Source organism: Pelodiscus sinensis, chromosome 23 (genome assembly GCF_049634645.1).
Source record: "Pelodiscus sinensis isolate JC-2024 chromosome 23, ASM4963464v1, whole genome shotgun sequence".
In the NCBI taxonomy this organism is placed as follows: Eukaryota; Metazoa; Chordata; order Testudines; family Trionychidae; genus Pelodiscus; species Pelodiscus sinensis.
This window is the reverse complement of record NC_134733.1, coordinates 18970460-18984214: the sequence shown is the minus strand read 5'-3', so window position 1 is coordinate 18984214 and position 13755 is coordinate 18970460. Positions and strand designations below refer to the sequence as shown.

Here is a 13755-nt window from a genome sequence, read left to right as displayed (position 1 = left end):
ATTTTTTATATACACACACACACACACACACACACACACACACACACACACACACACACACACACACACACACACACACACACACACACATATATATATACAGGGCTCAACAAATCACTGAATCTACTCGCCCGTGACGAGTAGATTTCAGCCGGTCGCCCTGTTCACTGGCAGCGCACGCATGCGCAATGCGGGTCTTGCGCATGTGCAGTACAAGGCTGGCGAGTAGGTTTTGCCACCGTTTGTCAAGCCCTGGATATCTATATCGATATATATCTATATCTATATTTATCTATCTTCAGGGCTCGACAATTAGGGCAATCTACTCACCACAGGCGAGTAGATTTTAGCCCGGCGCGGCCGCGCATCGCGGTCTGCGCATGCACAGTGTGCGATTTCGCACAGCTGGTGAGCAGGGCTTGGCGAGCCCTGTATATAGATATTTTCTCTTTGTATTGGTTGTGCACATCCACCCACTACCTCAATATTAGTGTTGCACATAAGAAATTTCAATCCATCGAAAAGAACATTCAACCTGCCCAAGGATAGAAAATATTAGAGGGAGCACTGTCTAAGACCCCCCGAAGTGATGTTGGCCTGTGAGTGGAAAAAAGGGCAAAGGCAATGGCCAAAAGGATGGAGGAAAGAGGGCGGTATTCTTGGCATTGGGGAGAAGTTGTTTAGCTCCTCTACCAAATTTTCAAAACAGTTATCACTATGAAGGATTGGCTGCTCGTGCCCTAAGTGGGTTGAGGCATACGTTGGCATGGAAGTTGCTTTGGATGGAAATCAAAAGACCTTTGTTGTCTTTCATGAGACTCCCATGATATCTGGTATGGGGCATAACACTTATGCTTATTTGGCAGGCTGGTAGAGACTGAGCATTCTAAGCATTGCCTGAAGAGTCCATGGTGTGAAGGACTGTGTCAGTTTTGGCAGTGGAGAGGGGAGATTTATCAAAAGGGAAGTCCTCCACTTTCATCTGAAGGTCCTTCTGGATGCCCAAGGCCTGGAGCCAGAAGACCCTGCACCTAACTACTGCTATCTGTGACCTGCATGGCCGCCTGGAGGGCTGTGTATGATACCGTTTGGCCCTCCTGTACAATGGCCTGGAGCAGTGGGTGCTTTTGTTCTGGAAGATGTTTGACAAGCTCCTGTAGTTCGGTATAATTGTCATGGTCATAGTTAGCCAAGAGAGATAAATAATTTGCTACCTGAAGCTGCAAAGTGGCTGAATAGCAATTCTTTCTGGCTAAAGAGATCAAGGCACTTGTGGCCTTTGTCTTGTGGGGTGGAACAAGGCTTAAGTATCTTTGCCCTGGGAAGTACAACATCCACTACCAAAGAATTCAGTGAGATGTAAAATCTAGCAAGTCCATGTCTCTGGCAGGAACAAAATATTTTCTATTAGCCTGTTTATTAGTAGGAGAGGCTGATGCCGGTGTTTGCCATCTCATATCCACTGATTCCAGGATGGCCTCATCCATTGGGAGGGCTATCTTTGTAGTGAATGAAGGCTGAAGGTTGCAGAGTTTTAAAAAGTTTGTGTTTTTCTTGCATTTCTTGAAGGTCGGTCTCCTGTGCAGTGGCTACTCTTTTAAAAGTCCTGGAACTGTTTCAGGTCCTCAGTGGGTTTGGGTGTCTGAGGAATTACCACCTCGTTGGGCGAGGAGGAGGAATTGTTTAGCCACGATCTATCTTCAACATTCGTGGGTGCTACATCCTCTTCTTCAGGAGGTTCCTCATCTGCCGCTTTGGAGACAGTGTCATGGGTTCAAGGTGGAGGAGATCTGATCGCTGCCCTGGAAGCAGTGGGTGGCATTGTGTGAAGATATTTATATGTAGATCAGGTGTCCCATGGTGGCCAATGCATGGAATATGCAATTGGTGGATATGGCCATGGCAGTCCATACAATGAGGAGGCAGTGGTTCATCTGAGGGTTTGGATGGTCTTTGTTCCCAAGGAGGTCACCTCTGGGTGAATGAGGAGTGATGGGAAGAGAAGTGACTATCTTGAGCAGCTGCTTCGCCCTTACTGTATGGAATGGAGGCAGTAGGAAAAAGAGGAGGCTGTTCTACAGCAACAGTAAGGGAGTGACTGATGCAGAGAAGCAGGGACAGCAGAACCAAGTGGACTTCTCTGTCTGTATGGTGGAGGAATTGAGTTGGTGTCAAGGTGTGCTTCCGTGTTGTGTTTTGGTACGAGCCTGGTGGTAGTGGTCAGTTCCAGTTGTCCCCTGCTCATCAATACAGAGGACTGCGCTGAGCCCAGTGCTGAAGGTGGTAACATCTTAGCACAGGTTGACCTTGATGCCGTTTCCCACGCCAGCATTGTTGATGCCCTTGTGGAGATCTTGTGTCTTAGCTCCGAGTCTACCCTCCCGAGTGCTGTTGGCATGCGTGCCGTAGTGGCGTTAGAGGTGCAGTGGTTGTCGGTGGGGCTTACTCTAGAAGAGCTCTGCACTGCTGGCAGATATCTTGCTGGGGAAACCATTGATTTACAAGAGTCCCGAAGATGAAGCATGCTTCCTAGGAGCAGAGGAAGTCTAAGCCTTGTCCTTAGACCTAGCTTTTGATGGGTCAGTAGGAGGTTCATTCTGTGCTGGTTGAAGGGATTTTTCCAGGAGAATCATCTTCAGGTGTAGCTTTCTATCCCGCCTGCTCCTGGCTTTCCTGTTACTACAACGAGGGCACTTCTGAGGGATGGGGCTCTCTCTGAGACAGTGAACACAGGAAGAGCGCCCTTCAGACACTGGCGTGGCGTCTCTGTGGGGGTTGCATCTCTTGAAGCCAGGGGAACCAGCCATGGCAATGGCTGGGGTTTTCGTCATCTCGTTTCTTGAGGATGCGAAGTTTCTTTTGTTTGTTTTTTGAGGAGCTGGGTAGAACAAAAAAGAGAGTGAGGGAAGGAGCTGAATAGGGGATGTGGGAAAGGAGAGAAACTTAATGCCTCCTCTCTCTCTCAAAAGGAAAAAAATGTTTTTGAAGAAAAAAGGGCAAGAAGAAGAACTGGAAAAGGAATAAAATGACTATTTTCTTGTCTCTCAGGTAAAGGAGTGAAGATTGCTAAGTACTCCATCTGCTGCTGAGGACAGTAGAGAAGCAACTGATGAGGGCCTGCATTGCATGCGCAGTCAACAGAAGCAAAAAGCACCATGAGGTCACTAATGTGCAGGTGCAACCAGGCACTGCTAAGAAAAGTCAACGGAGTGAGGATGCACCAACACCTAGAGCGGAGCACCCACAGGGACAGCACTTGAAGAAAAATAGGTTGAGAATAACTGGTTTTGAGTTTAAATTAATTTAAAGAAATATAAACTTAAAATTTGTTTTAAAACAGGCATTGTTTTGGTTCATGTAGTGGTTCTCAATCCTGCTAGAAAGGTATAACAAGTGGGGTTCTGCAGTGGTCTGTTTTGGGACGGGCTCTGTTCAATATCTTCATCAACTATATAGATATTGGCATTGAAAGTACGCTTAATAAGTCTGCAGATGATACCAAGCTGGAAGGGGTTGCAACTGCTTTGGAGGATAGGGACATAATTCAAAATGATCTGGACAAATTGGAGAAATGGTCTGAGGTAAACAGGATGAAGTTTAATAAGGACAAATGCAAAGTGTTCCACTTAGGAAGGAACAATCAGTTTCACACATACAGAATGGGAAGCGACTGTCTAGGAAGGACTACGGCAGAAAGGGATCTAGGGGTTATAGTGGACCACCAGCTAAATATGAGTCAACAGTATGATAATGTTGCAAAAAAAGCAAACATGATGCATTAAGAAGTGTGTTGTGAGCAAGACACAAGAAGTCATTCTTCCGTTCTACTCTGTGCTGGTTAGGCCTCAGTTGGAGTATTGTGTCCAGTTCTGGGCACCGCATTTCAAGAAAGATGTGAAGAAATTGGGGAGGGTCCAAAGAAGAGCAACGAGAATGATTAAAGGTCTAGAGAACATGACCTATGAAAGAAGGCTGAAAGAACTGGGTTTGTTTAGTTTGGAAAAGAGAAGATTGAGGGGGGACATGATAGCAGTAAAAGGGTGTCATAAGAGGGAGAAAACTTTTTCGTCTTGGCCTCTAAGGATAGAACAAGAAGCAATGGGCTTAAACTGAAGCAAGGGAGGTTTAGGTTGGACATTAGGAAAAAGTTCCTAACTGTCAGGGTGGTCAAACACTGGAATAAATTACCCAGGGAGGTTGTGGAATCTTCATCTGTGGAGATATTTAAAAGTAGGTTAGATAAATGTCTATCAGGGATGGTCTAGACAGTACTGGATCCTGCCATGAGGGCAGGGGACTGGACTCAATGACCTCTCAAGGTCCCTTCCAGTCCTAGGATTCTATGATTCTATGAGAAGCCTCAGTCAATTATTTATTATGTTACTTTTTGAAATGGAGATGGAGAAAACAAAAAAATGAAAATAGTTCAATCCAACATCCATTTTCAATTTGCTGTATTCTTTGTGATCAAGCTGGTACTTGAACACAGTCTACACACTCCTCTGAATGTAGGTATAGTATAGTCATTACTCCTCAAAAACAAGTTAATCTCCCTATGGAAGTCACTCGGGAACAAGCTAATATCAGAGTTGTTCCCTAGGTCACTGGTGAGCACTCTGCTACAGAAGAAGTGCAATGACTCCTGACTGTCTCCTGCTTTCCATGCCAGGAACTCAGTTTAGGCTAGGAAGCAGCAAGAAAGGAAGACAGCCCACTTAAGTTTCAGTTACTACTGAGTCCAGCATGGTTCTAGGCGAAGAGGTGATTTGTTGGTGAGTGGGGAGGTGTGATAGTGTTTGCTAGCTTGAGGTGAAGGCATCTTGCTTTGCTGTATGTTTGAAATGGAAGAAAGAAGAATTTCAGGGCTGAATAATAGGAAGGAGTCAGAGTTTACTCACTGTGATCCTAACTCTGTAGGATACTTATCATTGGCTTAACTTTATACACATGAGCAAACCCAATGACTTAAGTAGCTTTTGCCTAAGTATCTTCCTTAATTAGAACCTCTGTAGGGTCAGATGAAACTTTGGGGATGGAAAGCCACAGCTTACCTGCTTACTCTCAGAGAAGAGCTGGCCTACAAATTCCTAGACTGAGCCTAATTTCACTAACTCCAAGGTAAACTGAGCCTTGAGTGATTTCAAATAAAGCCAAAGTCTTGACATGGAGATTTGTTTTATTTTCCATTTTAAAATTCTGGATTGCAATAATCAAAGTCTTACTTAATTGATACCTTAAAAGACAACTTTGAAAGACAAACTGTAAACCTGGAAGGAAGGGTAAAGCAATGCAAAGTGAATTTATTCATAATTAGACATCATTCAGAATAATGGGAGTAGCTACCTGCTGAAAAATAATAGGAGGTGAGCTATATCTATAAAAAATACTCTGTGCTGGGCTGGCCAGCAAATAAAAGTAAAATAAAATAAAAAGGCAGGCTGGGGAGGACATCCACCCTTGTCATAAGCAACATGGTAGTGATAGCCTTCCCTGTCCTCCCTTATTCTTTGTTCAGTGTGAAACATGTTAGGCACTTTACAGACAAGATTCATGTGTGTCAGACGTTTTCCTGACACTGCATATAGAACTTCCCCTTCTTTTCCTAAAATGACTTCAAGCTTCTGATGCTGATCAATACCCTAAACCTGTTTATATAATCTCAGTTTTCATCCTTTACTCCAATCATTTTAAGTTGTTTGTGCCCACAAAAGCTCATACCACCATCTACATTTTTGTTAGTCGCTCGGGTGCTACAGGAATATTCTCTTGTTTTTTAAGCTCTCATTCTGTCACTACTACCAAGTAGCCCTCCTACACAACACATTTGTATCTTGCCTTCATTTTTGCCTTATACTCCCTTATGCTTGGATCCATTTCCTCTTCCTTTTGTACCAAGAAACTGACCTTTTCACATTCAAATCCCTTCTAATTCCCCACTTTCTTTTCCAGCAAAGACTTTCAATAATGTCCTGTGCAAGAGTCCTCTATATTTCATTCTGGCACCTGATTCATTGTCTCTCTAAACTGTTTTGTCTCCATACAAAACAGAAAGATTCTTGGGGTAGACAATAAGTTCTTAGCTGTTTGTACAGTACCAAGCAAGCTGTTGACAGTCAACAGCCAGCAATACATATACTTCTGATTATTCACTAGGCTGTTAGATAGATTCTGAAATATACTGTCTGTATTAGGTGGATGTCTAAGGCTATGTCTAGACTGCAGACTTCTTTCGGAATAAGCTTTTCTGGAAGAGATCTTCCGAAAAAACTTCTTCCAAGAGTGTCTGCACAGCAAAAGCGCATCGAAAAAGGATACATATTCCTGCATGCATATTTAATTGTATTAAAAACATACTCATCATCTGGGGTTAGCTGCACAGGTTCGCTGGTGAACTGTGTATCAAAGTTATCCAAACCATAATCATCGGTGATTTGAGGCTGAAATGGAGGGGTGGCCTGCTTCTTTTCCAGCTGAGAATAATAAGGTAGGGAAGGGGGGGGGGAAGAGGGGGAAAATAAAAAATGTTCAATATTTACTAAATCTCAGAAAACTTACATCTGGCTCTATGTAAATAAATTATGAAATCAGTCATACTTTATATGTCCAATATTGATGAGAGGCAACACTAGATATTACTATGCATTTAAAGGATTCATATTAAATGACATGTTCAGTTTTACTCCTCTTTTGCATCCTTGTCTGCAGCCCTTCCATCCATACCCCATAATGTTTAACCAGTTAACCAATTAAATGGGATTTAACATCCCTAAAATAAAGCCAGAGTGCAACACAAACTAGTTTAACATTTAATTACATATCCTTGGTATCAAAACTTTTTATAAACTGGGCATGCATCTCACAGAACTTCAGTTTGTTTTAAGTTCAAGACAGGATGGTTCCCCAAACACAGTAATTTTCCCCCTTTTAAATGCTCCTGTAAAGTTCCTGTGTCATGTTTCAAAGATGGCCCTTTAGAAGATGTGAGCTTCATCTAGGTCATACACACCCACAGTCAAGTCAATTTAACCAGATGGGTTTGTCTGCCAATCTAATTCCAGAAACAAGCAAAACTATAAGCTCTGTCTGCTAATGCCTGCATCAATAGCCAGCTCTGATGGAGAAACTAATACTGTAATAGTATTCATGAAAAGCAATTGCATCTAAGCACTAAAATGTCAAAAGCAGCCCACATCTTTATTAATGTAAAGAAAATATCACTATGTTAAACAAACAGCCCACATGTAGCTTCTGCACCAGCATTCACTAAGGATGGACAAAGCCACTGTTTAACTTTTCAAGAGTGGTTCATGCTAACATTTTATTCGGTTCTGGTTAGCGTGGTATCAAGGCCCCATTAGGCAAGTTTCACTTTGGATTTCAAGTATGAACTCAAAGGTTCAAAATGGAATTCTGCTGAAACGGACAAGGTTCACCTATGTTTCAAGTAGGTTACATTTGAATCTGGGCCCACACTTGTGGCCTGGAGTGAGCTTTTAACTAACATTGCCTGGGTTTTGAGTTTGATGAAATTCAGTGCCACACAACTTTTTGCATGGTTTTGGGCAGCATTCTGCGTGGCTTGAGTGCTCATTTGGTTTAAACATACTGCATAGGTACACAAGAATAGGAGCAGATTTTTTTCCCCAAAGACACATTAAAAACTGTTAAAGTCTTCCTTTAAAAAAAACTTGCATCTTCTCTGATGTTTCCAAGATTATATTTTTCTTTTATTATCTAAGGATTAAATTGATTATTGTCTGAGTCAAGGTAACATTTTACACTGACATAGTCAGAAGCTGTGTGAGCTGACTGTGCTCAGTTCTGTCAAGCTTGTCACTCACCAGCAGAAGTTGGTCCAACCAAAAATACTTCCTTATTCACTTTTGTCTCTTCAATTCTGCCAAGGTATTTTGATCATATTTATGAACAATGACTAAGTGATTAACAGCCTCTTCTGATGTGAAACTACTAGTTGTGCTAAAAGCAAAAACTTATGACAGAATTTAAGAGAAGTCTTTGCTAGGTTCCAGAGTCCCAATTCTCTAGTTTATCACGTATTTGGGTGAGAAAGGAGCTACTGACAGGTAAATGACAGGGATGTTAAAAGTAATTTAATAAAGTAACTGTGTAACTGCTAAAAATCTTAGTTACATGCACTGTGGGCTGCACAGGATAAAGCTTAAACAAATTTCATACTGCAGAGTATATAGCGAAGCCTCCCCGGGAGCTGGGTGGTCAAGGGTTCCTGGGAAGGAAGCTTCGCTGCCACATTGAAGCCGCCTGCATAGGGAGCAGGGCAGAGTTTAACAGTCAACATTAATCAATAAGCATCAGCTTATCAGTTACATGGCTAATCAGTTAAATGCGAACATGCCTAGTAAATGAGACAACCCATTGAAATCCCTACCTGTGGCAGCTCAAAAACAAACAAAAACATTACATGGCCAGATTTTCAGCTTGGGAACAACCAAGGGGAACCACAGAGGTGAGTTCAAAGCTCTGAAAGTTAATGAAAGAATTCAGCTGATCCAAGCACTCATGGGTTACAGGAGTAATATGTTTAGATCAAGCAGCCAACCAATGCCCACTTATTTTGGGCTGTTTGTTCTCGCCAGTTAAGCCACATGTTAACATTGGCCACAAGTAGTATTTATGCCTCTACCATGTTACAGACCTCCATGGTTCAAAAGATTATGAAGTACATTATGGTACTGTAAAGTGACAGAACATTGGCACCGCTGGTAAGAAATCCCTGTCATTTGATTGGATAGTATTATATTGGACTTGAACTTTCATGGTTTTTTAAGATAATTATACACTGCTTACATTTTTGATCTGAACTCTCCTGATCATGACTTGGAATTTCACACTGAATCCTAATGCAGAAAGTGTCCAGACAGTACCAGGAAAGCTTTCCTCTGCTTCGTGAGAGAAAAGACAAAGAAACCCGAGTGCAATATGTTATTTTGGTGGATGCTTACATGCACTATACTACAGGCGAAGCAGCATTAGTTGCCTCTTTCCAACCTTTGTTTACATTACTGTGGATATTTAATCTAGTTCTTGTATCAATTAATCATATTGGCACAAAAACCAAGTCATCATCTCTCTCCTCTATCCCTTGTTCCCTTCCACCTCCCACAAATAACAAACTGCCAGAAAACACTATATTCTGAAAAAACGAGCAGGAGAACACAATATTGCTGATCAGCCTCCCCAGGCAGGAATTTAACTACACAAAAACTCGGTGTGCAGCAGAATTGTACCAAACACAAATGAGTGGAACAGCTAATTTACAAAACATTTTTAGTAGGGTACAAAAACTCAGGGCACTTTCTTACAACAAGATTATAACACTCAAGTACTCAGCATGCTGTTAGGTCTCTTCTGTGTGCTTGTTCATGCTCTATAGAAAGATGCTTGACTTTGTACTAATGAACATAGTTCTCAACATGCTATGGGTCCTAATGTGTAACAAGAACCCACAAACAAGGCACAACATGAAAAAATAAAGGAAGAAGCTTGAAATTATGCAAGATTCCCTTTATAACACTGTCTATAAAGTCAGTTTTATTATGTATTTTTTATGGTAGCATCAGATTTCTAGCATAAGTATCCTTTGTGTGTGTAAGTGATAGAGAGAGAGAGAGAGAGTGTATCTGAGAGAGGGGCAGTAAATTGGAGCAAGAGGTAACTAGCAGTAAGGCACATTTTCCCTAGCATTTCAGTTGTGACTATGCTATCTGGGTGTAAATGAGAAGCATGCTTATGACCTCAACAAAGAAAATTAGAAAAGAAACAGCATTTACAGGCTGGCTGGGAGAGAGTGTAGGGAACAAAAAGCATTTTAAACATAATTAAAGGGAAGAAACCTTATTGGTTCACTGAATAAGCAGTATATGTATATCTGTAGTTACTAAGACATAACAAGAAAGTGCTATGCATTCAAATATAAAAATAATTTAGCTTGAGAATGTGACTGGTATTATGATAAAAAGTTGCAAACCACTGAGAAATAGATTTTTGAAATCAGATTTAGATGGGACAGCGAGACATGCCAGACACTACCATCTCAATGAAGAATCGCTCATTTAGATTAATATTTTTTTAATAAGATTTTAAAAAATAGCTGTAACTTCCCAACAGAAAGATAATTTAACTTCTCTATTCTGTTTTTCCCCAGTGAGTTATTTTATAATGTTTATAGCTAGTATTCATTAGATAGCAAGTAGAATAGAGCAGACAAATACCAAATTTAAACCAAGATATCATTTCCCTCTATCCTGAGATCACAGAATAGCTTTTTAATAGTCATAATAAATCCGATGAGAAACATCTTGATGAACTCCACTGGAAATACAATCCTTTTCCTCTATGATGGATGCAACGTGGAAATAATTTTATTTGTAATGTTCATGGAAGGCATCAGATTGGCAGCATTCCTGACTGAAGTCTTCTTTCCATTTAACAGACAACCCCCTAACCTGAAACAAATTATTTCCAGTAACCACACAACACAGCTACATCATAAGCATCCAGGAACTCACTCCTGCAATCAGCCCCAGTGCCAACTCTCCCCACACATCTACACAAGCATTTTCATCACTGGACCCAACCACATTTACAAGCGTTTTTATCACTGGACCCAACCACATCAGAGACTCATTTAACTGTACATCCACTAATGTGATCTATGTAATCAAAAGCCAGCAATGCCCCATTGCAAAGTATATCGGCCAAACTGGACAGTCTCTATGAGAAAGAATTAATGGACACAAAATAGATATCCGAAAAGGCAACACACAAAAACCCGTTGGAGAACACTTATATCTTCCTAGACACTCATTAATGGATCTCCAAATTTTTGTCAAGAAAAAAATTCTATTTACTAGTAACCAACTTATTCATACTTGCATACTCATAATCATATACAGGGCTTGACAAACTGCGGTGAGAGCTACTTGTCAGCCCCGCATCACGCATGCGCCAGACCGGTACTGCGCATGCGCGCAGCGCTGGTGAATGGGGTGCACCGAGCAACCAGCTGAAATCTACTCGCCACGGGCGAGTAGAAACAGTGGTTTGTCGAGCCCTGATCATATACATCACAAGAAACCAAAAAGAATGCCAGATTGTTACATTCCTTTATGTAACCTTGACTTTTTTCCCTGAAGCACAGTTCTAGAGTTGATGTGGACTATCAGTTCCAGTGAATCACAAAAAAACTAAATGGCAACAGCTTTTGCATGAGAAATAGAAAACACAGTAAAAGACACAATGTTTAAATAGCAGTTTTTTTATAACGACGAATAAAAGTAATCAACAGTTTCCACTGGCCTTGTTCAGTTAAAAGAATTATAAAATGGCCCAATTTGACAGAGGAGTTACAGGTTGAATCTCTCTAGTTCAGCACCCTCATGCCAAACCATAGAATTTGCCAAACCACAGAAGATCAATATTGTCTAGCAGCATTACCAATCCTTCCACTGCTTAGTGGCTCTTACCAGGTATTTAGGGGTAACTTAGGGTGCATCTACACAGCAGGGGTTAACTTGAAATAAGTTATGCAAATTGAGCTATTTCGAAATTGGGAGCATCTACATAGCACTTATTTCAAAATAAAGCATTCTTCCTCTGACTTCCCTTATTCCTCATACAACGAGGGTTACAGGAGTCGGAGTAAGAAGTCCCCCAGCTTGACAGGATTTCGACATTATTTCAAAATAACTAGTGTTATTTTGAAATACACAGCAGGCAGTTATTTAGAAATAATGTTATTTAGCTCTAAGGGTACGTCTACAACACAGAACACTGAGAGCCAGAACTAGTAGCTATAAATAAACTTTATGGGCTCACAGGAAACTTGGTAACATCTGTGATAAATGAACATCCAGCTAACTAAAATCATGCTGGACCATGGATGTTGCCAGATTAGAGAGATTCAACCTATACAGGGTGTAGTCCCATTTACATCAATAGGACTAACTCCCAATTGTGAACCCTCTGTGAACCCCTCCCAATTGTGAACCCCAATGTGATTTGAAGAACTGGGTCCAAATGCTGCAGTGATGGACATCACAGTTGTTGAGGATTCATGTAGAAAATTTTAACTTTTTGGTGGAAAACTGAAAATATTTTACTTAATTCAGACTATTTCCCATGATGCACCATGGGTGGCTCCATGAAGTTTCAGTCTGACTGGAGTCTACTATGGAGCTGTAGTGCTGCTGTGAAAACCGAACCCAGAGAAGGGACTAACTTGAACCCCAAGGAGGCAACAAGACTCCAAATTAAATCAAAGCGTTTCTGGTTTTGTGCAGTTGTATTTTTGACAAAAATTAAATTTTTCTGTGGAATGTGGATAGTTTTTGCAAAAAGAACAACAAATAGTGTCAAAACCCCCCATTTCCCATCAAGAACAGTTTTAACAGTGAAGTAGCCTTAATGAACATTTTAGATATATATTTATATTTAGATATATATACACACACACACACACACCCCTCTCCCCAATATACTTTTGCTACTGGAACCCTTGTGGACACGTAATGCCATTAGGCAGAACCAAACCTGGGCCTCGGGAGCTTCATGCATGAGCCTCTGCCACATGAGCTACAAGCCAGCTGGCTTTGAGCTAACTGTAGAGCATGCTCATTCTCTTTCTCTGTAAATAGTCTAAGTGCCACTACATGGGACAGTGAACCACACCCAGCAGGTGTATGGGTTACATACACATAATATAATAAGTAAGGCTAAAACTCTAGAGGCTTTGTGAAGGTTGGTATTATGCACAGAAAGACCTTGCTACTTTACACAGGGGTCACAGACACAGCAAATGACTCAATAAGCAAGTTAAGTGCACTGCCACAATGGACATACTGCTTTATCACATGTACTCTCTCATTTATCAACCCCACTTGGTTTATTTTAAAAAGCAATTTTATAACTTGCTAGTTAAATATTCTGTAGTATATTCTGTAAAAACAACAGAAGCCTAGCAACTCAAGGCTGCTTACAACATTTGCTGTTCAATCTTTTCTGAGGGCCAAGGGACACATGGACTTGCAATTTTCGTACAGATAATAACTGCAAATCTGTGTCGACTGCATGTTTCTAGAGCTCTTCTACATAATTGAGAATTACAAACTAACTCACTTGAGCAGTGTTTGCGTGCAGGTGGTCCTCTGCGTCCTCATGAAGCTCCACTGATATTACAGGACTCTGCCTATGAAGATTTAACTAAGAACTGAGGTCTAAACGTAGGGATGTTAAAATGCATTTAATTAAGTAATTGTGTAACTGCTGAAAATTTCAGCAGTTACACAGCTACATGCAGGGGTGGCAATTGGCTCCCTGAAGCCAGTGTGTGTGGGGAACCAACTTTTAAGCCTGCTCCCTACACATATTGGCTTCTGTCTGTCCCTCTGCACTGCTGCCTCATACAGAGGCAGCAACGTGACAGATGGGAAGGGAGGCCATTGGCTCCTAGGAGCCAGTGTGTGTAAGGAGCCCAGATTTTAAACCAGCTCCCTGCGCATACTGGAGCCTGCATGTAACTGTGAACACTTACCAAATATACACCCACATTCATTACCTGGCCAACTGTAATAAAGGGAAGGAAAGCTATTGAAATATAGTAAGGCAACACATACACAAGTACATGAGAACTCTTTATGGGAGCTGGTCCTCCAATGCAGTCTCCTCAACATCCTTTTTTCCAGTAAAATTTGTAACTGTTTTGTCAGCATCTCTATT

General features: G+C 41.3%; 1 protein-coding gene across 6 annotated transcripts in view; it reads right to left on the bottom strand.

Annotated features, from left to right (window-relative positions):
- PRKCZ (protein kinase C zeta) overlaps positions 1 to 13755 on the bottom strand; it is a 224877-nt gene that overhangs the window by 6366 nt on the left and 204756 nt on the right. For 4 of the 6 annotated variants that reach the window (XM_075906559.1, XM_075906561.1, XM_075906560.1 and 1 more), the window contains one exon: positions 6355 to 6470. The exons of 1 other annotated variant lie outside the window; for it this stretch is intronic. In XM_075906559.1, the coding sequence (XP_075762674.1) occupies positions 6355 to 6470 (116 nt within the window). Of the gene's footprint in view, positions 1 to 6354; positions 6471 to 8826; positions 8922 to 13755 lie in introns of those variants that run through there. One more of the 6 variants, XR_012897330.1, reaches the window with a different exon arrangement.